The 23678-nt window shown below is 47.4% G+C and overlaps 9 protein-coding genes across 9 annotated transcripts; 5 read left to right on the top strand and 4 right to left on the bottom strand.

Annotated features, from left to right (window-relative positions):
• Positions 1 to 140: 140 nt before the first annotated feature.
• PGRI_023620 (Major facilitator superfamily) lies at positions 141 to 2937 on the top strand (the record flags this gene model as incomplete). The annotated part of the gene is made up of 6 exons (XM_040790075.1): positions 141 to 451; positions 508 to 1494; positions 1550 to 1681; positions 1738 to 1900; positions 2191 to 2708; positions 2757 to 2937. 6 exons carry the CDS (start codon positions 141 to 143, stop codon positions 2935 to 2937), a joined length of 2292 nt encoding a protein of 763 aa, XP_040647028.1.
• An 82-nt stretch (positions 2938 to 3019) lies between these two features.
• Positions 3020 to 4319, bottom strand: PGRI_023610 (uncharacterized protein; the record flags this gene model as incomplete). Its single annotated transcript, XM_040790074.1, has 5 exons — positions 3020 to 3370; positions 3421 to 3427; positions 3483 to 3513; positions 3567 to 3634; positions 3685 to 4319. The coding sequence occupies 5 exons, from the start codon at positions 4317 to 4319 to the stop codon at positions 3020 to 3022; spliced, it is 1092 nt and encodes a 363-aa protein (XP_040647027.1).
• A 663-nt stretch (positions 4320 to 4982) lies between these two features.
• On the top strand, positions 4983 to 6344 carry PGRI_023600 (O-methyltransferase, family 2; the record flags this gene model as incomplete). Its single annotated transcript, XM_040790073.1, has 4 exons — positions 4983 to 5162; positions 5213 to 5339; positions 5404 to 5976; positions 6028 to 6344. The coding sequence occupies 4 exons, from the start codon at positions 4983 to 4985 to the stop codon at positions 6342 to 6344; spliced, it is 1197 nt and encodes a 398-aa protein (XP_040647026.1).
• Positions 6345 to 6871: 527 nt separating this feature from the next.
• PGRI_023590 (uncharacterized protein) lies at positions 6872 to 7853 on the bottom strand (the record flags this gene model as incomplete). Its single annotated transcript, XM_040790072.1, has 2 exons — positions 6872 to 7251; positions 7304 to 7853. The coding sequence occupies 2 exons, from the start codon at positions 7851 to 7853 to the stop codon at positions 6872 to 6874; spliced, it is 930 nt and encodes a 309-aa protein (XP_040647025.1).
• A 2549-nt stretch (positions 7854 to 10402) lies between these two features.
• On the top strand, positions 10403 to 12472 carry PGRI_023580 (glycoside hydrolase family 71 protein; the record flags this gene model as incomplete). Its single annotated transcript, XM_040790071.1, has 6 exons — positions 10403 to 10405; positions 10462 to 10993; positions 11048 to 11273; positions 11347 to 11804; positions 11858 to 12335; positions 12394 to 12472. 6 exons carry the CDS (start codon positions 10403 to 10405, stop codon positions 12470 to 12472), a joined length of 1776 nt encoding a protein of 591 aa, XP_040647024.1.
• Positions 12473 to 12816: 344 nt separating this feature from the next.
• PGRI_023570 (mandelate racemase/muconate lactonizing enzyme family protein) lies at positions 12817 to 15278 on the bottom strand (the record flags this gene model as incomplete). Its single annotated transcript, XM_040790070.1, has 6 exons — positions 12817 to 13195; positions 13259 to 13398; positions 13448 to 13518; positions 14023 to 14765; positions 14830 to 15051; positions 15103 to 15278. 6 exons carry the CDS (start codon positions 15276 to 15278, stop codon positions 12817 to 12819), a joined length of 1731 nt encoding a protein of 576 aa, XP_040647023.1.
• A 408-nt stretch (positions 15279 to 15686) lies between these two features.
• PGRI_023560 (FMN-dependent alpha-hydroxy acid dehydrogenase) lies at positions 15687 to 17275 on the top strand (the record flags this gene model as incomplete). Its single annotated transcript, XM_040790069.1, has 4 exons — positions 15687 to 15777; positions 15828 to 16591; positions 16653 to 16870; positions 16936 to 17275. 4 exons carry the CDS (start codon positions 15687 to 15689, stop codon positions 17273 to 17275), a joined length of 1413 nt encoding a protein of 470 aa, XP_040647022.1.
• A 110-nt stretch (positions 17276 to 17385) lies between these two features.
• Positions 17386 to 18553, top strand: PGRI_023550 (ketopantoate reductase family protein; the record flags this gene model as incomplete). The annotated part of the gene is made up of 5 exons (XM_040790068.1): positions 17386 to 17423; positions 17472 to 17565; positions 17612 to 17678; positions 17734 to 17930; positions 17981 to 18553. 5 exons carry the CDS (start codon positions 17386 to 17388, stop codon positions 18551 to 18553), a joined length of 969 nt encoding a protein of 322 aa, XP_040647021.1.
• Positions 18554 to 19178: 625 nt separating this feature from the next.
• PGRI_023540 (DUF3433 domain-containing protein) lies at positions 19179 to 23045 on the bottom strand (the record flags this gene model as incomplete). The annotated part of the gene is made up of 3 exons (XM_040790067.1): positions 19179 to 21016; positions 21066 to 22763; positions 23003 to 23045. The coding sequence occupies 3 exons, from the start codon at positions 23043 to 23045 to the stop codon at positions 19179 to 19181; spliced, it is 3579 nt and encodes a 1192-aa protein (XP_040647020.1).
• Positions 23046 to 23678: the final 633 nt, after the last annotated feature.

The following is a 23678-nucleotide window of genomic DNA, read 5'->3' as shown; positions in this document are numbered from 1 at the left end:
AGAACTAGGAAGAAAAAAAAATGTGATCAGGCTGACCGAGACAGGGACATATACTGAGCTTGCCTTCCTCGACTAGAGCCTTGTATATTCCCACACAAATTCTCAGTCTAATCCCAAAAACTTTGACATGACAGCATACAATGGAGCATATCAATCATCACCCAGACAAATATGAGCCAGATAACGACTATGCTATGGACGCTCGCAGCCATGAATCCGACGACACAATTGAAGAAATTGATACACTCGAGCTTACCCGTATCAATACCTATCGACTGCAACAGAAAACAACTGTAGGCTCTACGAGAGGGCCTACTCCCCGTGACAGATGGCTTCCCATGGGCGCTAACAAAGATTATCCACCCATGCTCCCGGATTCTGAAGGATATGTCGTGGAGTTTGATGGAGCCGATGATCCCTTACATCCATATAATTGGTCCACCTTTAGACGGTATGTTTCCTATTCCTCCTTTTGATATCAATATACACATGCTAATATCTTAATAGCATCATGCTAGTTTGCATCTTATGTTATGGTACCTTCGCCGGATCGTTTACTAGCGCTGTCTTTTCGGCTGCTATTTCTGGCTTCAGCAAGGAGTTCAACACAAGTACCGAAATTGGCTCCCTTGGCGTGACACTCTATGTCCTTGGCTTTGCAGCCGGGCCAACAATTTGGGCACCAGGATCGGAGCTTATCGGCAGACGTTGGCCACTATCTCTCGGTCTTTTCGGATGCGCTATCTTCACCTTAGCATGTGCAGTTGCCAAAGATATTCAGACCATCATGATCTGTCGCTTCTTTGCCGGACTATGCTCGGCCAGCCCTATTTCAGTCGTTCCCGCTGTGTTTGCAGACTTGTTCAACAACACCCAACGGGGTGTCGTCATGTCGATTTTCTGCATGGCGGTATTTATCGGGCCCTTTTCGGCACCGTTCGTGGGTGGCTTCATTGCAATGAGCGATCTGGGTTGGCGATGGACGATGTATATCTCTGCAATCATGGTCTTTGTTGGCTTTGTCCTAATCTTTGTCTTCCTTGAGGAGACTTATGCCCCCGTCATCCTTGTTCGCAAGGCAGCTACCCTTCGCCGACAGACTCGCAATTGGGGCATCCATGCAAAGCAAGATGAGGTGGAAGTGGATGTAAAGGAGCTTCTGCGGAACAACTTTGCTCGCCCCATTATGATGTTGATCACGGAGCCCATACTGCTTCTGGTCTCATTGTACATTTCCTTCATCTATGGCCTCATCTATGCTCTGCTGGGCGCATACCCTGTTGTATTCCAAGGTGTTTACGGCATGAATATGGGTGTCGGTGGACTTGCATTTGTCGGAATCATCATCGGCGAACTCCTTGGCGGCGTTTATATCCTCCTGATACAGGGTTCATATAGAATCAAGCTGGCGGCAAACGGTGATAAGCCTATCCCCGAATGGCGCCTTCCATCTGCCATCATAGGAGCTGTGTTGTTTGCTGGAGGGATGTTTTGGTAAGTACCTTGAAATCTTCAACAATGTGTAGTTTTCTGAGCTAATATTCAATAGGTTCGGCTGGACCGGATTCACTCCGTCCATTCACTGGATGGCTCCTATTGCTTCAGGGCTGATTACCGGGGCGGGGATCTTTTTGATCTTCTTGCAATGTTTCAATTATATTGTTGACTGCTATCCTACATTGTATGTTACTTTGTCTCTCCAGGGCTGTGAAAACTAGTGACTAACCGGATCGACAGGGCTGCATCCACTATTGCTGCGAACACAATCCTGCGCTCAGCTATTGGCTGCTCATTCCCACTTTTCTCCAAGCAAATGATGGAGAATCTAGGAGTTCAATGGGCGGGGACAATGCTTGGATGTATCGCGATCGTGATGATTCCGATTCCTGTTCTGTTCAAGGTATACGGTCCATGGCTGCGAACGAGAAGTAAATTGGCATGCTCGCCCATTTATGATGTTGAGAAGAAACCTTATGATGTTTAATAGATATGAATTCATGTAATAGATCAATATACCCCAATTTTATTTTGAAGATCAGATCGAGAGCATTGCATTCATAGATGCCCCCCAGGGCCGTAGTTATCGCTTAACTAGAAATGACGTCACATGTCAATTAAACAACCGATCTGTCGATCGATCGGATGGTCCCAGCTCGCGACAAAATCTAACTCTAACAATAGTCTTGACAGCCTTCCCCCCCGACACTTTTCAGATCCACGATGGAATATCCTACGAGTAAACAAACGCTTTTTGGTCCGGATTGGGACCACAATCGCTGGACCGCCTCCGACGACCGCGTCCGCGGTGGATCATCTGTGTCCCAACTCGAGCCTACGGAGGAGGGAGTAATCTTTCACGGTCACCTCGACATTGAGACACTTGGGGGCGCCGGTTTTGCCTCACAACGCACGGTCGGAAATGACCAAATATGGGACCTCAGCGGATACGATGGTCTTGAGCTACATATTGTTCCATTGGACGGAAAACGATACACATTCTCCCTGACAGACGAAATCCCACAACGGAGGCCAGACGATCGTGAACAAAGTGCTCTTGTCTGGGAATATGATTTTTACCCGAGTCAGACTGGACGCGAAGTGCGTATATCATGGAAGGATCTGAAACCGACATATCGGGGGAAACCGGTAGAAAATTCCAGGCCGTTGGACTTGTCGCATATAAGGAGGTTTCGGATCATGATGAGAAGGTGGGTCTTATGTCAATGGAGAATAGAAAATGGGTGCTGATTTTATAGTTTCTTTGGGGAGCAACACGGCGACTTTAGCCTGAAGTTTCAATCGATCGGATTGTTCCGCGAGAGTTATGTTGATAGCCCTAATCTCGCAAGGGAGAACTTGCGCTATGGCGACGAGAAAGCAGAGCCGGCGAATACTCGAGAGGGTAAAAGGTGGTTCTTGAGTTGTTGTCCATCCTAAGATGGTCGTATCGACAAATGAATGACCCTGGAAGAACCGCGTTCGCGTCGTCCAATAACACAACGAATGTTCCATTTTCCGCTTATGGGGCTTTTTCAGGACCCCTAAAAGGATTCAACTGTGGGAAACGTGAACTGTCCTCATGATCCTGCCGAGGCTCTTGAGACACGCGGACCTCTGTTGTCTTCCGTATTCCAACATCTCCCAATATATTTTCCTGACTAGAATATCGGCTATCTGCTCGGTCCGCTTGCGCCTCAGTGTGAGTGGCAAATAATGAAGCATCTGGGGCACGACGGACAAGGGGGATTGGCTTCTGTCGAGGGGTCGATTCTGAGCGCATGTACGCTGAACTCTTTCGGGAGCGTTGCAGCACCACTGAGTAGGATTGTCGGAGGGTAGGCAACGATGCACAGATGATGATAACATACATCTGGTCATATTCATAAGCTAGGATTGCTTGGAAAGCACATGATTACTTACCTCGATCCTAGATTTTTTATTAACTTTTGTGAAATTTTAGAAAGAAAGGATGAATGACTTACGTATACCAAATAGTGATGTCGGCCCAAGACCCTGTATGCGCTTAGCTGTTGTGCTCAGTGATATGAAAGCCGAGGAATACCCACAGGTGATATCGGCATGGGCAGGAAGGTTCTTCAGCAAAATGCATTTGACCACCGTGGCCGCCGCCGCACTATAAAGTCAGCCTGACGCTCCTAGTGTGTGATGGAAAGAGTGTGGTACAAGATACCGGCTCCCATAACGGAGATGATTGCGAACTTCATCTTTGAGGCGAGCTGGACGTGCCAAAAGATGTAAGCCGGGAAAAGGGCAAGGGCCAAATCGTTGAATGCGTTGAAGGCAGCTTGAGATATCCCGGCAATCAACTGAAAGTTGAGACTGAAGCAGGAGCCATCAACATTCTGGTTCCAGATACGCTCCGCGGGTCGACAGAACCCAATTATAGCCACAATAGCCAGCACATTCCACGCAATTGAGACTACCATGAGGATGTATAGGAACCATCGACGTGGCGCGGATGCCGATTGTCCCATGAGCCGAAGTAGGAAGATGGTCACACTTATCTTGCCAGTTGTGGTGCTGATAACAGAGAAGTTGGGTGCTATGACTGTGTACTTGATCGCCTGAATTTGTCGAGACGCATCTGAAATTTCGTTCAAGTGGCGCCCCAATCCGTAAGAAACGGCGACTTGCACCAAAGAAGAGCATACTAGAGCACTTGCCAGCGAGAAAGCGATGAAGAAGTCATCCCAGCCAGCACGTTGCAAAGCCACCACACGTGTGTACAACCTCACACTAACAACCGCCAGAGCCAAACCACCAAAACACCATGACACTGCCGTGATGTTGACGCTCATTGTGCTATGTTGCCAATGTCATCTCCACTCTTAAAAAAAAAGAGACCTCATACTCCGTACGCCATCGCCAAGCACCCCTTATCGTATTCGCAGCATCCTACTACTGCGTCGAGGCATTCAAACGTACTGAAAAATCCATCCCTGTCAACAAGCTGTCACTTTACAGTTAAAGGGAGAATATCCTATTGGCCTTGAGATCATCATCTTGGCAAACGCGGGAAGTATATTGTTTCCCCACTTAATGAACGGCCCGCGCGGAGTCCGACAAGGCGAATGTGTTTTTTTCTTTGTCCTCCATTCTTTGTTCCGCAAAGGTGAGGTCCTCTTGCTTTTGTCAAATTTTATAGGGGAGTAAACTATTGGCAAGTCCAATTTTGGGTATCATTCGAGCTAAAACGATCGTTTATACGCCATCTTTCGCTATCGCATCATGAACCAACCAAACACACCCCAGCATGGTTTATCCACTTTCTCGACTTTAAGCGATCACTAGTGAAGCCATCCAAAAAGGGGGGGGGGAAGCAAAAGAACCCAAAGGGCAAATCCTAGCATTGCCGCCCTCAATTTCCCTACCCTGAATTCTCCTTTCAGCTGTGATTCTGCACCTTCAAAATCGCAACAGCATATACATTCATACCTATATTTCTATCCAGAATACACAAGATGGAAACAACTGTGCTTACTGAGTCAATTGACCAACTACATCACCAAGTGACAGAGTCACTGGGAGCTTTCCAATGCCAGCACGAAGAGGCAGATCGTGTCGCCGCCCTGAAGGCAGCGCAAAAACTGGTGAATGCACTACAGAAGCCGCAGGATTCCGTCTATCATCTGGCCTATTCTGTAATTATTGGACCATCCAGGGCGATGACGTTGGTGCTAACCCGGTCTAGCCTACTCACGCCCTGTGTGTGCGCATTGCCATCGACATGAGTATATTTACAACGCTGACGGAGCGTAATGGGCCGGTGTCTCTCAATGAGCTTGCAGCTGTGAAAAATGCGAGTCCGATTCTAGTTGGTATATCATTTTCTATTCGCCCTCTTTTATTGCATAGGTGACTAATACTGAACCGATGGGATAGAGCGAGTCCTACGTGTCTTAGTTGGGATTGACTATGTTGGCGAATACGACACGCGCGTTTACACCGCGACTACAATGACACGCCAGATGACCGACCGACTCAGTATTTCGGTGATCAAGTTCATATTTGATATTGGCATGCCCACTCTTGCCAAAATCCCCGAATTCCTACGTGACAAGGGCCACCAAAACCCAGAGGGCATCATGAATGGTCCATTCCAATTTGCCGAGAAGATTGACGAGCCAATTTGGACCTGGTTCCAACGAAATCCTGAGAGGCTTGATCTTTCCAATACCTTTATGGAGGCTGACCGCGGTGCGCGGCCCAGTTGGCTTGAATGGTTCCCAGTGGAAGAGCGTCTTCTATGTGGTGCTCATCCCGATGCAGAGACGCTTATGGTTGATGTCGCAGGGGGTCGAGGCCATGATCTCGCAGCATTCTTGGAACGGTACCCGGATGCGAAAGGTCGCTTGGTGCTCCAAGACTTGCCACATGTTTTGGAAGAGAGTACTATAAACACGGAGCGTATTGAAAAGCAACCATTTGACCTGTTCAAACCACAGCCGATTCATGGTGAGTTTTGTTGTTTCCATGCGATTTGGATAATCGCTGACATAGTTCCAGGCGCTCGCATTTATTATATGAAATTTATCCTTCATGACTGGTCCGACAAGGATAGTCAAGCTATTCTTACCCAGCTGGCTGGTGCATTGAAGCAGGGTTACTCGAAATTGATCATTGAAGAGTTTGTGCTGGCAGATCGCGATGGTGCTATGCTACCGGCGATGTGGGATTGGGAAATGATGATTTTCTGTAACAGTATGGAACGCTCCCAGTCCAATTGGACATGCTTGCTAGAAAGTGCTGGATTCCAGGTTATCAAGTTCTGGGCACCGCCTGGTGATGGGCAGGGCATCATTGAAGCCGAACTCAAACAATGACGGCATTTTGTTCGGACTATATCGGCGAAGCGGTTCCTGGCTCTTTAATAGAAAATCACCTTTCCGAATTCGGCTTATGATTTTGTATATTATCTTCGCTCTCCCTAAAGATGAAAGAGTAGCTTTTCAGAAAAGATGTGAAGGATTTATTACACGGTGGAATACAATACCAAGCGTATGGCTTAGTCTAGGCCCTGTGATTCAATGGGCTCGATCAGGGCTGGGCTTTCTTCACTAGTACCTTATACATGGGCTTCTGCAATATATAGTCTGAATTTGGCTCTCCTAACACAATATTTGAAGTCTTTATTCTAATCATTTACGTACTGTACTGGCTGTTAAAGACTACTCCGGATATCAAAGTACTGCTTGCATGTCTCTTGAACCAATTAAATTTGTATTTTACAACGCTTAAAAGAAATGATAACGCTTGTAAGAGATCGGGCAGGAGCACCTTAAGGGTGAAAGTACCCGAAAGGTTAAATGCCAGAGTAAATTCATCACCCTAGGGCAAAGGTGCATTCTGCTCATTGATGTGTTCGCGATATGTGACCCCTGGCAGAAGAACGATCTGCCGTGATCGCAGAGACCGCAGAGGGAGTATCGCTATAGTTTGACACTGACGGGGCGCTGCCTGGGACACTACCCGCAGGGGAATAATGCGTCTGTGGGTGGTTCGTGTACGCCGTGTAGGAGCGGTTAACCTCGAGATCAGTGGAGGGAGGTTCTTTTATGGCCGCAAGGGGTATCTTCGAGTACGACTGACTTGAATTCGACAATTTGCTAGCCGCAATTCGTCGTGCCTTTGCTTTCCCACATGCGTAGTAAACTATGGCGACGCCCATGAATACCGAGATAAAACAACAGCCAAACGCAATTGCTGCGATATTACCCCGGTGGTTCCACTCTGGGTATTGTTAGTATGATGAATATTTTTGGGTATAGATTTGATGACTTACCGGCTAGCTCCGCTGCGGTCATGCTAGTTGGAGTTGTAGTTGCAGTATCTGTCGCCGTCGTCGAGGGACTGCTGGTTGATGTTGAGGTGATTGTTGTGACTGAGGCGCTGGCCGACACCGAGGAGCTGCTAGTAGTCGAGCTGGTAGATGTTGGGGTCGAAGATGAGGTGGTTTCGGTGGTAGTCTCAGATGTGGGGCTTGTTGTAGACTCTGTTGTTGAAGTAGTTGCCTCTGATGTGGTCTCTGTTGTAGTCTCTGATGTGGTCGACTCGGACGTGGTTGTCTCTGATGAGGTTTCCTCCCCTTTCTCCGATGTGGTTGTATCAGTTGTGGATGCAGTCGACTCGGCTGTCGTAGTGGTATCTCTAGCTTGGAGGATCTCGCCGTATCCACGTTTCCCGTAGAGCTGGGCTACCTCACTCGGCTGTGAGACTGGCCATGAATTCTCAACGGATGTTGTGGCTGAATTCCATGTGATTTCAGAGACATACGGGTGACCGAGTACTCGGGAGCACAGCACAGTGCAAAGTGTGAATATCGAACTCCGCATGCTGTCGCAATCAAACTGGAAAAGAAAGGTTTGAGGTGAAAAGAGAGATGGAATATCCTCAACAGAGGATCAGAATAATTTGAGACGCCGGCAGTTGATAGATGTGAATGGGAAGAAGAGGAAAAAAAAAAAAAAAAAAAAGCCACGCGGGGTGTCAGATTAGGTAGATGCATTCCCGATTGCTCTCTGATATTCCACCTAATAATTTGTGGATTCAGGAAAGAGAAGGTTTTATTTTGAACTGCACACGCATATGCCGCGCGGCAAAACTGATTTTATTCAGAGATCTTCGGCATTCTCTATTCGATTTCCTTACTGTATAATCATTATTCCCTTACAAAGGCTTCAAAACACGTCCATATCACATAACTCTCCCCTGATAAATTCATGGCTGCGCCCCTTCAATTTTTATTGTTTTTATGGGCAACACCTTGCAGAATGCCGACTATTTTTGGAAGTTCAATTTCACTGCCAAGAGACACTAAGAATGGGACCTGAAGATCATTCGTATACGTGTATTCAAAGAGTTGAAAAGAAAGATGCGCTCACAATTGTTTGAAGAAATTCGTGAGATCCGAGATACAATTTATTCATGGAATATCGTATTTTCTAAAAATATCCGACGCGAACTCGTGATCGTTGCCTGAGATATCAGGCATACGGGGTTCCTAATCCGGACAGTTGACTAACTTATGTAGGCTAACTACCAGTCCACTTCTGGCAATTGACTGGTGTAGTCACTGTATATGAGGTCCCTGAGTATCAAATAGTATTTTCACTAACCACTGACACGGGAATTGATGATAAAGCTTTAGGATGGAATGTAGCACGTGAGATATCAAAAGCCATGTACTTTCGAATATAGGACAAAGTAATGTTACAGCAATTGTGTTGTATTAATTGTTTGAAACTATAGGTTACCATTCTTCTATGCTTTCTTGGCCTACTGATTGTTACCTAGTATAATAGGTAAATGTAAACATAACCAACCTATGGTGTTGATTTCCCATAGTAATGCCAAGCATGTCGGCATTTATGAGGAACTCGGGACATATTTATTTGCACGCTTGGTATGTATGTGGATTATATCTCATGGACATGTCGGCCAATCACGCAGTTGAGTGCCCTGTGCAAATAACTTCCCGAGCGCCACCCAACATCGGGTGCACTGTACCTACTACCCGTTTGGGAAATGAGAGAGCAAGAGCCACACGCCTATTTCAACTACATCATAGAGGTAATTGGGTGTTAGAAATGACGTAAACGTTGCACACACTTCCAATATGGAAGAATTACCTTAAATGAGTAGCGTTGTGACAAGACCATGTGGGGTTTCAAGTTACAAATTTCAAGGTTATTGAGGCACCGCAAATGTTACAATAGGATGGTTACTATGTCAAATGTATCACTTTGATACCCCGGGGCCATTTGAGTTTCGCATGTAACATACTTCCCGAGCCATCAAACCCTAACGAGAAGACACCTCCTGGTCATACGATTAGGTAGTCATCTGTTGCATCGGAGAAAAGGATAGATTTGTATATTGTCATTCAGATCTCGTTTAGCAATTTAACTTTTGGGTTAATGCCCCATCAAAACGTTCTCGCTAACCTTTTAATGTGAATGTCGTACCTGTACTCCACAGTAACAAGCACGCCGAGTAAACTATACAAATCATGGAAGTAGCTTCCTTATTCCCGGATTTTCTGTGATCTATGCAAATATCCTTAGAAATAAATAATTTAGCTCGTGGGTTACATTCGGGAGGTTTGATATCATGCCGGTAAGTTAAGGTTCAGCGGATCTTGAGTATGTCTTCCGGTATTCTACTACAATGGATTAGTTATTATTACGACTACTATCATGATTAATGATCACATTGCATAATTCAACTAGCACAGTGAAAGGCTAGTCAGTAGAGATGAATTATTTAGAGAAGAACGATGAAAATACACATTCAACGGGACTGTCCTATTCAAGGAGATGTTGCTATTTTATTTCCTTATAATCATCGGCACGTATATATAAAATTGAACGGCCACTACAACCCCAGAAATATCCGGCAAATATCCGACAGCTACCCTGTGCCGAATTGCATCGGAAAAGCATGCAAGCTGCAAGATTTTGATCATGTGGACGTCAAAGCACCAAATCTACGGGTTTGCCGACCAACAGCTTTCTGATAACCACAAGGTTTATTGAATGAAAGGCGTTCATTGGGCTCGGAGAGATAACTGGTAAACATCACGCTCATTATTCTACTGATCAAACTTTCTAGGTCAGCTGCGAGAAGTTCCGCGGAGTCATCTGGTGTATCAAAGGTATATTTAAGGACGAGATACTCACACAAGAATTCGGATGCTACTAGCTAGAATTCAAAATATTACTCAAGATAAAAAGAGGACTTACAAACCATGACGAGGGTACGGTTTATTTTGGGCATCATTGCTCTGCTATCCATGACAGTGCATGCGGTGTCTGTGGGGGGTCGGGATATACGTACTGCTAAAAGGCAATCCACGGGAGACCGACTTGTCTTTGCTCACTTTATGGTAAATACGCTCTTAAATCCCCTCTTTGTGTCGGTGATATACTGATCATCTGAAAGATTGGAATCGTCAGCAATAGAAACAGCGCGGCGGAGTATGATGATGACATGAAGCGTGCTAAGTCTCTGGGTATCGATGCATTTGCTCTGAACATTGGCGTAGACCCTTATACCGATCAACAACTCCAACTGGCATACGAATCTGCTGCCAATAATGACATGAAAGTCTTCTTGTCATTCGATTTTAACTGGTGGCATATTGACCAGGCTAGTGCAGTTGGCCAGAAAATTGCGCAGTATGCTAGCAAGCCTGCACAACTTCTGGTCGATAACAAGGTGTTCGTTTCATCATTTGCCGGGGATGGGATAGATGTTGCAGCATTGCGAGCTGCGGCTGGAAGATCAATCTTTTTCGCGCCAAATTTCCATCCAGCTACTGGAACAGACATCTCAACTGTTGACGGTCTCTTGAATTGGATGGCGTGGCCAAACAATGGAAACAATAAAGCCCCAGTTCAAGGTCAAAATGTTTCCGTGGCTGACGGGGATCGAGAATACGTCAATTCCCTGGGCGGAAAGGCTTATATTGCCCGTCAGTCTTTTTGTTTTCGTTGATATTTGGAATAATATTCTGACCGTGAAACAGCTGTGTCTCCGTGGTTCTTCACACATTTCGGACCCGAAGTTTCTTATAGCAAAAATTGGAACTTCCCATCTGATCTTCTGTGGTACAACAGATGGAATGAAATCCTTGAACTGAAGCCGCGATTTATTGAGATTGTCACATGGAACGACTATGGGGAGAGTCATTACATTGGACCTTTGAACTCACCACATACAGATGACGGGGCCTCAAAATGGGTGAATGACATGTGAGAATATCAACCCCTCTCTTTCAAAGCTACAATCCCTGCCTGAACTGGCTCAACTAACGAATCATCACAGGCCCCACGATGGATGGCTGGACATTTCGAAACCATACATTGCTGCGTTCAAAGCAGGCGAGTCGTCACCGACAAGCCATATCACATCTGATGAATTAGTCTACTGGTACCGACCTGCACCACGTGGGGTGGACTGCAACTCTACAGATACCTGTATGGTACCAGCAAACAACGGAAGTGGAAACTATTTCATGGGTCGTCCGGATGGCTGGCAATCTATGGCCGACTCTGTCTTCGTTGTATCATTGCTTACATCTCCAGCCACAGTGCAGGTCAACAGTGGCGGCAGTGTCCATAATTATGAAGCACCAGCCGGTGCAAGTGCAAAGGAGGTTCCCATGGGAGTTGGCTCACAACAATTCGCAGTCATTCGAGATGGGCAGACTATTCTGTCAGGAACCAGTTTGAAGCCAATTATCAACGGGTGCGTTTGTGGGTTGTATAACTTCAACGCATATGGTAGGTGAAGGCATGACCACTAGTTATGACCCCTCTCTAACTGGAGTGTTTAGTCGGAACACTCCCAGCAGGATTTAGTGATCCCCTCCTGGCAGATGGGCTTTCTGCCTTTAAACAGGGCCTGCGTGATCAAACATGTCAAGCGACACCCTCTTTAGGTACAGTGCCGCCAGCTCCTCCAGCTACAAGCTCGACCAGCAAATTAGGAAGTCCTCCCCCGACTACAACACCAACATCATCACCTGGAAAACCATCACCCGGACAACCCACGACTACTGTGAGCACGGTTACAGTTACGAAGACTCTGAGTCCCTCAGCTTGTCCACCCCCAAACAGCAGCGGCGGTGGTACCGGTGGAGGAGGTGGCGGTGGAGGTGGCAGCAACAATGGAGGGGGTGGTAACAGCGGAGGAGGAGGTGGCGGCGGAGGTGGCGGCGGTGGAGGAGGTGGGACTGGCGGGGGTGGTGTCGGTGGGGGAAGTGGAGGTCGTACGTGTATTGCGGGAACTGGATCCGATAACTACATTGGGCTGTGTGTCTTCTGTTGCAACTATGGGTATTGTCCACCTGGACCCTGTACTTGTACGCAGTATGGGGGTGCAGTCTCGCCTCCGCCATCGACGGGAGCTCATGGAGCGCCTCTTATCGGTGAAGATGATTCCTATTTAGGTCTTTGCAGTTTTGCATGCGACCATGGCTATTGTCCATCCACAGCCTGCCGAGCTCTTTGATTACAACTCATGCAGGGGTTGAAATGCAATTCTCCCATCGATATGTGGACGCAATGGCATAACAACGACTGTCATAGGCTAGTCTAGGTTCCGATATTTCCGAGGATATATACAGGCCATGCGCAGAAATAGACTAGTATTTGTTGGATTTGAAATCTTTGAAGTTCAAATTGTATTATGAAGATTAGTTAAACTAGATTTTGTGGCACAATCTCTTTTGTGCATGTCTGAAAGAATGAAAGGCAAGGAATGCCAGGTAAAATGGACGATCTAGCTCAATCACTACAGCAATCCTACCAGACCTTGAACCACGGCACAAGCTAGTACGAGACTAGTCGGCCTTGACCGTCCAGCGATACCCGCCATGGGGGTAGGGCTAGCGGTGGCAGCAGGCGGCGATGTCTCACCACCCGGCGCCGCGGGCGTACTTGGAGTCGTATCTGGAGCAGTTGTAATTGGAGGAGTGGTAGTGGGGGTGCTCAAAGTTGCAACCACAGCATCAGCAGTGGAAGTGATTGTAACCGGCAGTAACGAGATCTGGTCCCAAGGGACGGTTGAGGTGCTGGTACCGGGCGTACTAGCTCCTTTCCCAGTGACAGTATCTGTACAGGTATAAGCTCCGGTCGGGAGATCGGTCATATCGCAGACAACGTGATTATATCTGTTGTATCAATGAGTCATCTATCCTAGCTCTCAGTAATGGTTGACGGTTTGTTAAACGCACATGTTGTCAGCTTCAGCACTGATCAGATATTCGACAGTAGTTGGGGCTGCGGTCAAAAATAGGCCAGGGCCCATACCACATTCTGTGCTATTGGTGCGGCCGGCCGGGCAATTGATACTATATGTAGTTGTTGCTGATTGCTATTTATAATTAGTTAAATATTCGTGGATGACTCGCATTGATACGAACCTCTGCCAAAACCTCCCCCAACAGTGACTGAGGATCGGCGTTAGGAATGAACAGAGAGACGACAGGATACTCTGCAGCAAGTCCCAGAGTTGCAAATGCTATGATAGCTTTCAAGATCATTATGTGCTGGTGTCCCTCTTTATCTTTATATTATGATGGAATACAAAAGAAGAAAATATATTAGATAGACAGCGATTTCTTGAGGAATTTAGGAGCCCTACATTTGAAGGATATGTTATATCTCCGATCAAAACACTGCCATCATCATTATCTAAGCCTGTCGTCTTATTGCGGAAATTTCTTGCGCGTGTTATTGTATACAGGGATGATGAAACTCTCATGTCATACGGATCAAAGGCCGGCCAACATAAGATTTCGATCTTATCATTCAACAGTATCAATTTACGCTCAAAGCAAAGAAGAATAGGGTGGAAAATGATAATATACCTTAGTGATTGAAATTATGATCTTGCTTCTTCACGTTGGTAAATGCACCGCATGCTGAATATTTAAAGACATATCTATAATAGAAATATCCATGTGCTATAGGCCATATCGTCATTATTACCACTCACGAATAGATCCATCCGGTCCAAAGAACTCCTTGGGCTGCCAAGGCTCTGTCTCCTTGCTAATCTTCCGCACCAAGTCTTCGTCAATATCAATGCCCAAGCCAGGCATACAGGGGGCAGCGACATATCCCTCCTTGATATCAAACACCGTCTTATCCACCAAGTAACTGTTCAGATCAATATCCCCAGCTTCAGTATTGTAGTGCATGCCCAGCGACATCTCTTGGATGACAAAATTTGGTATAGACACGGCCACCTGGAGGGAGGCTGCCAAAGCGATCGGACCCAAAGGACAATGAGGCGCAATAGCAACGTCGTAGGCTTCAGCCATGTTTGCAATACGCTTAGTTTCAGAAATACCTCCTGCATGGGCAATATCAGGCTGTAGAATATCGACCGAGGAATCCTCTAAGAATCTCTTAATGTCCCACCTGGAGTATAAACGCTCGCCAAATGCAATGGGAATTGTAGTCTGCTCGGAAAGTTGCTTGATCGCTTCAGGATGTTCGCACAGCAGAGGCTCCTCAATAAACAGAGGTTGGTAAGGTTCCAGTGCCTTGGCCAGCTGCTTAGCCATAGGTCTGTGTAAGCGACCGTGGAAGTCCAGACCGGCATCAAGACCCAGAGCCTTCACCTGCTTCAATCGTTCCACGCAGGACTGTAAAACGGCGGGTGAATCTAGCCAGTTGACATCTTCGGTGGCATTCATCTTGATGCACTTGAGGCCTTGGGCGATTCGCTCCTTCCTATTGACAAAATTTGTTAGTAATTCGGTTTTCTTTCCCCTTCATTTTATTTCTCAGAACTCACGCTGCAGCCTCAACATCACTTGGTCGATCACCTCCAATCCATGCATAAACCTGCACCTTCTGGCGTACCTTTCCGCCCAAGAGCTGGTGTACGGGGACACCCAGCTTTCGGCCCTTTAGATCCCACAAGGCGATGTCAATTCCCGATAGAGCTGACATGAAAACGGGCCCCCCGCGGTAGAAACCGAGTCGCCATACTGTCTGCCAAATGTGCTCAATGTCACTGTCAAAGGTGGTTAGACTCTTTTCTGGGATAAGATGCGTTCAAGCATACTCTGCTTCGTATCCAATAATTCGAGTGATAATCTCATCAAGTGCGCCTTCGACTGCAAGAGAATGTCCTTCCAATGTGCCCTCTCCCCAACCGAAGCGCCCCTCATCATCGGTGACTTTAACAAACAGCCAGCGAGGCTTGACACGGAAATGTTCGATAGACTTGATCTTGGCCATGATGGGTTATAGAATAAACGTCTTGGATATTGTAGAGCTCTGGAATGCGACCAAGTTATATTCTGGAGGTTCGCGACCCAACCCCACACCCTAAAACATCCCACGCGGGGATCTCGGGAGAAGTCCGGTTAAGCTGATTTTCATCTATGTATCAGTTCCCCCACGTTATTCCAGTATAAGCTTTGCCTGGTTGGTGGGAAAACTGCCCCAGAGAGGGTCAGTTTCATGGGGAAGAAAGAAGAAATGTGGGCCATCTGATGGGCCGAGCTATAGTTAGCCTTATCCTCTGCGTATAGTGAACCCCCACGCTCGGATAAGTTCCGGGATCGTCAGGCTTGGGCACGACATAACCGGGGTAATGATCTTATGAATGTCGCAGTTGGAGTTGGAAATACTAAGCACTAGTACATGATGAAATTCACTCGCCAGGATGTCAACAGACATAACAACCGGGGATCGTGTTGGGTCTCGATCCATGGGGCTGTCTACGATGTCACAGGTAGGGCCTCAGGATCCTGGGGGGCTACCAACACCAGCTGACATCTGTAGACTTTTTGGACTCTCACCCGGGGGGTGCAGCTGTGATTTTGCGCTGTGCGGGTAAAGACGCGACTGAAGATTTTGACTCTGTTCACGCGGTAGAGTTATTGAGGGAAGCACTACCTGAAACCGCACTCAAAGGCTACATTGACTCTGCTGAGTTGGTGAAGCCGGAAAACGAACCTGATGCAATAGACGAGAAGCAATCAGAGCTAGACCATGAGGGCCTTCCGCTGTTGCAAAGTCTGATCAATCTGCACGATTTCGAACGAGTTGCTGGGGAGAAGCTACGTGCCACGACATGGGCGTATTACTCGTCTGGTGCCGATGACGAGATCACGAAAAGGAATAATGCCCTAGCATACCAAAAGATCTCCCTTCGTCCACGTATCCTGCGGAAGATTTCTGCTGTGAATACAGCCACTGAAATCTTAGGGTACTCTACCACGTTACCGGTGTATGTCTGTCCTGTGGGTCTTGCAAAACTTGCCCATCCAGAGGGTGAGTGTGCGCTAGCAGCTGCAGCTGGCAGGGACGGACTAGTACAAGTTCTCGCGAATGGATCGAGCATGCCGATTGAGAAAGTGATGAGGAGTCGAACCTCACCGAATCAACCTATTTTCCAGCAACTATATGTGAACAAGGACATTCACAAATCTGTTGAGACTGTGCGGCGAGCTGAAAGATCTGGTGCTAGTGCTATTTGGTATACGGTTGACTCGCCCATGGTGGGCAAACGTGAGATGGACGAGCGGCTCAATTTGAGTGTGACGGTATGTAGTCTGTCTGGGTAGGCGTTATTGTACTGTTATTGTATTTACTAATGTTCTTCAGGCTACCGACAGTACTGCGGAAGGACAAGGGGTAGCGAAGGTCATGGCTAGTTCGATATCTCCTTTCATCGACTGGGAGATTCTCACATGGCTTCGCAAACTAACGGACCTCCCTATTGTCATAAAGGGAATTCAATGTGTGGAGGACGCCTTGCTTGCCTATGAGCATGGTGTGCAAGGCATTGTACTTTCAAACCACGGAGGACGCTCACAAGACACGTACGACCCCTCCCAACTCTGATCAATTGCCCTTGCTGGTGAAATGTTTACTTACATATAAATAGGGCACAATCACCACTTCTGACACTACTGGAGATTCGAAAGTTCGCGCCTCACTTGATTGAGAACAAAATGCAGATCTTTATTGATGGTGGCATTCGCCGAGGAACAGATGTACTCAAGGCTATTGCACTAGGGGCGACTGCTGTTGGATTGGGCAGGCCGTTTTTGTTTAGTTTGTCCGGATATGGCGAGAAGGGAGTGCGACGGATGATCGAGATTCTACGACAGGAGATCGAAATGAACATGGTTTTTCTGGGAGTGACGAGCCTTGAAGAGTTGAGACCTGAAATGGTCAACACCAGTCGTTTGGAGAAACATTTGATAGGTAGTGTAAAGCTATAGATCGAAAATGCCAAGACCATTGAAGAACCCAACCCCCACGCGGGGATCCTCCGATGCGGGGAAGAGTCGAGTCTCAAAAAGCATACGATTTTCTTTTGATCCTCACAAAAATGTCTGAGATTGATGTCCTCGTATATGGATTGGGAGCGTGAGTTCCCCTCTTTCATAATAACATCCTTATCCTGACTTTCTGTAGCATTGGCTCCTTCTATGCCTTTGTCCTGAGTCGATCCGACTCCGTACGACTATCAGTCGTGGCACGTTCGAACTATGACGCTGTAAAAGCAAATGTGAGTATGCCAGGTTCACGGCATCTAGATACTCCAGTATTAATAGCTGGGCTTCAAGGGAATTGTAATCAATAGCGAGAATCACGGCCAACATACTGTGCATCCAAACCGAGGTATGTGAGGAGATGCACGAACCAAATAAAAATATTTTGCTAACAGTCCAACAAGTCGTAAAATCTGTCGCAGAAATTTCACCAGTGGACTACATCGTCTGCACCCACAAAGCAATCGACCAGGATGAGGTGGTAGCTCAATTACAGCCAGCCATCGACGACAGGACTACCATTGTCATCATTCAGAATGGAGTTGGCAACGAGGAACCTTTCCGAAAGCAGTTCCCCAACAACACAATTATAACCTGTGTGGTAGGTTCTCTCCCCATTGTCACTTCCACAGTCTGATCTAACTTCCACAGACGTGGGTGGGAGCAACGCAGATAAGTCCTGGAATTGTCGCACATACCAAATCTGAGGATATGCAGATCGGCATATTCCCTAACCCCAAGGTCGAAAACCAGGTCGAACAACAACGACTTGAAACGTTCGCCGATCTTCTCCGAAATGGCAAGACTCAGTTCCAGGTTCTGGAGGATATGCAGATCCAGCGGTGGGAGAAAGTTGTTTGGAACGCAGCATGGAACTCATTGACTACGCTCACCATGGTGGATACACAAACGTGGTTGAAGTCATCGGAAGATGCGACGCCGTTTACTCGCCAGTTGATGAAAGAAGTCATTAACATCGCCCGTGCCTGTGGTGTACCACTGAAGGATGGCCTGATTGACCAGCTTATGGACAAGATCAATGCCATGCCTGGGATTGGAAGCAGCATGCAGACGGATTGCAAAAGTGGACGGCCAATGGAGATCGATGTTATTTTGGGATTCCCAGTGCGGAAGTCTCGAGAACTCGGCATTCGAGCCCCCTTTTTGGAGACCCTCTACGTTCTTCTTCGGGCGGTTGATGGCCGACTAAGGGCTGCGCGTTAGAACAGAATACGATGTTTGATTCGGCTTTTGCTCGATGATGTAAGGTTCGCTATGGAAGCTAGACAAATTAAGGATGTACGTATTTGACATATCCCACTCAAATGGGATTCAAGTTATTTCAATCGTCTGTGATATTCCAACGGACTCGGGGCTAAGATCAGTCGTCCATCCCACGAGGGTGGATTTCACCCGTAGCACCCATATACTGTACCATTTTCGTCAAGCCCGACCTTGCTCGGCGTCGACCATATCGAAAGCAGGGCTCATGCCGACATATCGTATTTCAAGACCACTCCCATGCATGTGTACGAGACGTTGTCTCTGAACATCTCAACATCCCCAAATCCCAATCAAAACCTCAAGACGGGGTTATATGCAAAAAAAAGATGCCTCAAAGAACCTAAAAAACAGTGTGAACTTTGTACAATATGCCAAAGCGACGTCCCCACCCGTGACGTCCAAAATGCAAGCGAGCAAAGCAAGCGCGAGCTTGCTCTTTGCCAACCATCTATCGCAGATGGCTCATCAAAATAAAATAGAAAAGATGTCCATATAAATATATACCCTCAAAACATAATATAACGTATTCAAATCAAATAAAAGGTCGTAGCACATAAATAAGTCATCAGGTCTGAGGAGGAGAGGGTGGGTGTCGGATCTCTTGTAGCTGGATCGATGTAGTCTTGTCCACCTCTACCTCTGGGGTGCCGCCCGGGGAACCAGGAGGTTCCAGATTCTCTGATTCCTGGTCCACGGCGAACCTCCAGCGGTTATCGGCACCCATAAACATGCGGAAACCGTAGCGTTTGTTCAGGGATGTGAGATGAGCATGCCGTTCGGCACTACTCCATTGGTGTGTATTGGCAAAATCTTGAAGCATTTGGCTGTGCGAAATCCAGGGGATGATGGCTCCAATGGAGCGTGGCATTCGTGGTCCTCGGAACCGACCGCGTCGTGTTCCAAACACAACAAGTACGACCAGCGCGTCGAAGATAATGATGGCTAGAGCGATAGCAAGTGATGGGCCCGACGGAACCATGCACCAAGTACTGCGGGTGATGGTGGCATTTGTGGCCGGGACTGGTTGGGCCAGAGGTTCAAGATAAATTTCTCGCCAAATTGAGAAGTATGTGCTATAGACCCATTGATATACAGTTTGAGTCATATTCGTCAGAAGATCAGGGTCCAGAGCGGCAAAGCTGGGGTCTTCGCGCTCGTACAGACGGGCGACAAGGAAACCTGCCCAATCATACGAAGATATGTTGTATGTTCCGTTCTGCATGGTGGTATTTCCTACAAAGTTGCTAGGGATAGCAGCAAAGACTTTGTTGAACTGGCCGAGACTCACGGTTGCATTGTCGTACATGGTTCCATGAGTGATAGATGTTTTGGGAACAGGCTCGTGCCGACAGATCTGTCCCTTCTGGTCGAAAGAGATTGAATAGTTTTGCAGCCTTGCTTGAGGTTCACAGTGCAATGCAATTGTGTTGTTATCCGTGATCGGGGTGTCCGCCAAGTAATCCCAACGGCCGACAACCACGACAGTCGATGTCTGGCAGATGTCCGTTTCGTCGTCATCATCTGGGGATAGAAAGTGAATAGATAGCGAAATTCCTTCCTGTTTCTTCTTCAACGCAGGCATGCGTGCCATACATTCCATGGAGGAATCGTCAAATAGTTTATATCTCCAATGCTGATGACCGTTGGCTGTATTATGAACAAGAGCGTCAGATGAAAGGGGCTGACACTTGAGCTCTGTTCCAACACCAAGCGTTGAGGCGCCATATGTCACATCCGGGTTACGGTTGGTCACGTGTACTGGGACAAAAGACTGATTTGGGCTAGTCCAAGACAACATAGGGACTCCGCTGCTGATGCTGGTCTGAATCAAATCATACTCTGTGAATTCCGCAGCGAAGTCGGTCTGCCAAAATGTAGACTGGCTATAGTTCATCCACAAATCGCTGGTGTCCAATGTTGAGGTTGTCAATTGTTGAGTGAAAAGCCCACCCGCAACGACAGTCAAAGCCATGTTAACGACGCACGCAATTGACACGAGGCCCAGCAAGAGATGTCCGTCACGGACTGCCTTGAAGAAAATGGCGAACGGACTGTGGGATGAATAGTTCAGCGACAAGGAGGTCTTTGCTGACGCGTTGCCGCGTTGGAGATGGACCCAAGGCTCTAAAACACTGAGATTGCGGTGAATCGATGTACACAAAGCTCCCACGGACGATGCGACGACGGACGGTAGGAAGGAAAGAAGAATTTGGAACACACTCGAGTCGGATTGGGTCATGTGGCGGAAGCGGCCGTTTCGAAGCAAAGATGAGACAACTAGTCCGATGACGATAATGACCCCAGCTAGGGCCAGAAATTCAATAAGAAAGAAAGGTATTACGAGAAAGTGAGGCATCGGATCGACACGAGTTTTGAGATTCTCTCCAAGCTGGACAGGGGAGCCTAGATACAGTCAATTAGAATTCTCGACAACGAATAGGGTGACACAAACCATCTTCAGCGAGGATATCCAGCCTATTGCCAGAAGGACTCGGTCGCCAGTAACATCGGGCATTTCTGAAGATACGACGAAGTTGCCGGGTAGAAAATTGATGAAATTCCGCCACCGGCTCTGCGAGGATGTTCGATGGGTGAAAAATATCTGCGGTGATACTGCACATGGCACCGATGGACCCTGGGTCACTTTGGAGAAACAGCTCACGGGAACTATACATGTAAAGAAGGTACAATGCGGTCAAAGTTGCCAGGATGAGAATGAGCTCAGACCACAGCGCCGCGAAGTTAACAACGGCGATAGCGACTTGGTTCGACAAACGTGAGGAGGTAACATTCCTTGGCGGGCTATCGGGATCAAACAGGCGACCGAGTGTGAGCACGAACGTCTGCTTGACATCCCGCTCTATCTTGTTTTCAAATTCGGTCTCTGCCATGACGGTCGATGTGTCAAGCACCAGCACAGGCTGTATATCTCCTATCTCCTGGCTGATGATAGGGAGTTCAGTGACTGTGCGAGCACCCGTGGTAGCATTTTCCCGGATGAAGAGCATGTCACTGGTGAACGGAGCGCGCTGAGAGAGTAGAGCTTGGAAATGTTCGATGCTGAACTCGGATTTTGTAAGCTTGCGTTTGGTAGCTTTATCGATATCAATAGATATGATAGAGCTGTTGGAGTGCATAGACACGCGGCCCTCTGCTTTGTGATAGAGAATATCACAGGCAAAGGCCGTACCGGACGCAGAGTATTCGCTCGCAGTCGAAGTCGAGTTTGAACTAGTCATATTGACTCCAATGAGCATGCCATATAAATCATACGGATCGCAGCCGAATTCTGTGAAGGCTTGGATTCGGTCCGGAAACGCTTCTTTGGCAGCGGCACCGATCATGGGCTCCCAATACCGTAGTTGAATATAATCTGTAGCCGGGAGGAAGACACTCTCGTATTGAAAGTCAAGAAGGCATTTTGGGGAGCTTCCATATGCATCATTCAGGTCAATACCACTGGCGTTCCATGAAATCGTTGGATATGCCGCGCCGGGATCATTGATAGCAACGGTGAGCTTGTCCTCAACTGGAACATTCTCACACCCAAGCTGCGCCCAGTACAGCGTTTGATCAAGAGTCCATATTATGCTTTCGTCTTGCTGACTATCGGGTATTTCCACGGGCGCCACAGCGAACTTGGAGGATCGCGACCTGCCCAATCGATCATCTGAGGAAAGTATGTCATCAATAGTATTGTCGGCCTGGGTTGAGATCCAGTTCGCTTGTGTGTTCAAATCCACCAGGTTGGGCCAGCTTTTTACGATTCCGTAGTCCACTACCGTCGCCTCGCGTAGTTCAAGTAGCGCACTCTGTAAAGCGGGAAGGATCATTCGGACCGAGAGTGTGACAAACGACACCCAGAGAACCACCCAGTGGCGGCGGCGTGCGGCATTGATCGGAGTCAGAATAGTTTGGCCGAAGTTGTAGTTGATGAACAGAACGGCCGCCGGGGCACCCTCGGGTCGGGACAACTGGAAGTATGGTTCCAGACGGAGAACATCGAAATCGGTGACGGTCCATACCACGACGAGCACTAGGGACACGATGATAGGAACATAGTTGTAGGCAAACGATTGTGCGGAGGTCACATCTTCTGTGTAGCCAAAAAAGACCAACCCCCCTTCGCGCTCGCTATACTGCCGCAACCCTTCCAGGGTCAGCAGCATCGTTAACATCAAACATATAAGGGAGATCAGGTAGGGTGGGCGCAGAGCCACTGGGCGCCAACCTCGAGATTGAGGGCGGGCTGGAGACAAACGAAATGGTGCAAAACGACCTAGTTCACATCATGTCTCGATTAGCTTATCGTATCTCTATGGCGTCCACGGGTTCGACGCGGAATGCGAAACGAAAAAAGGGGGTGTCAAGCCGAGAACCACCACTCACCGATCTGTCGTGCCCAGCGCCATACCCCATCACTACCAGACATGCTATATAAGGTCCCGAAGGCGGACAATGTACTTGATACAGTTGAAGGGCATTGCCAAATCAAGTTTCAACCATTCAATATGACTTTGCAAACATCCATGGTTTAACAAAAAAGAGGCTAGGTGAGGCAAAGGAGAAGAAGACTATTAAAGAGATTAAAAATGAAAATGATCAGCCCAAAGCCAAGAAAATGAGATGGATCTCGGGCATGACGAAAGAAAAGAAGGGGAAAATCGATTTTGTTGTGGCTGAGAGGCTGTGCTGTGTCTGTACCCACTAAGACTAATCCTCAAATGGACTCCGTAACTAAACATCTATCATATTTAGTAATCTGGAATTCGAATTTCTTACATTCTGACATTCTGATTGCAAACTAGAAAAATAAAAATCGTAACAAACATTCATCCTCAATTCGAACGAGTGAGAATTGGGAAATAACCTCTGGCAAAAGACCCATACAACATATACACGAATGAACGTGGTCAGATCTATGTTTACATAATTGACATCCATCCTAGGGAGGAAAACCGAGCAGCACTCAAATGAGAGGACGACGAAATGACGGAGTCACACTGAACGAAGAAGCAGACCCAGTAGGAGAAGTAACAATAGCGGAGGAAGGAGCCACAAAATA

Source organism: Penicillium griseofulvum, assembly GCF_001561935.1.
Source record: "Penicillium griseofulvum strain PG3 chromosome Unknown contig_80, whole genome shotgun sequence".
NCBI lineage: Eukaryota > Fungi > Ascomycota > Eurotiomycetes > Eurotiales > Aspergillaceae > Penicillium > Penicillium griseofulvum.
Note: the sequence above shows the minus strand (reverse complement) of the source record. Positions and strands in the feature narration are given on the sequence as shown.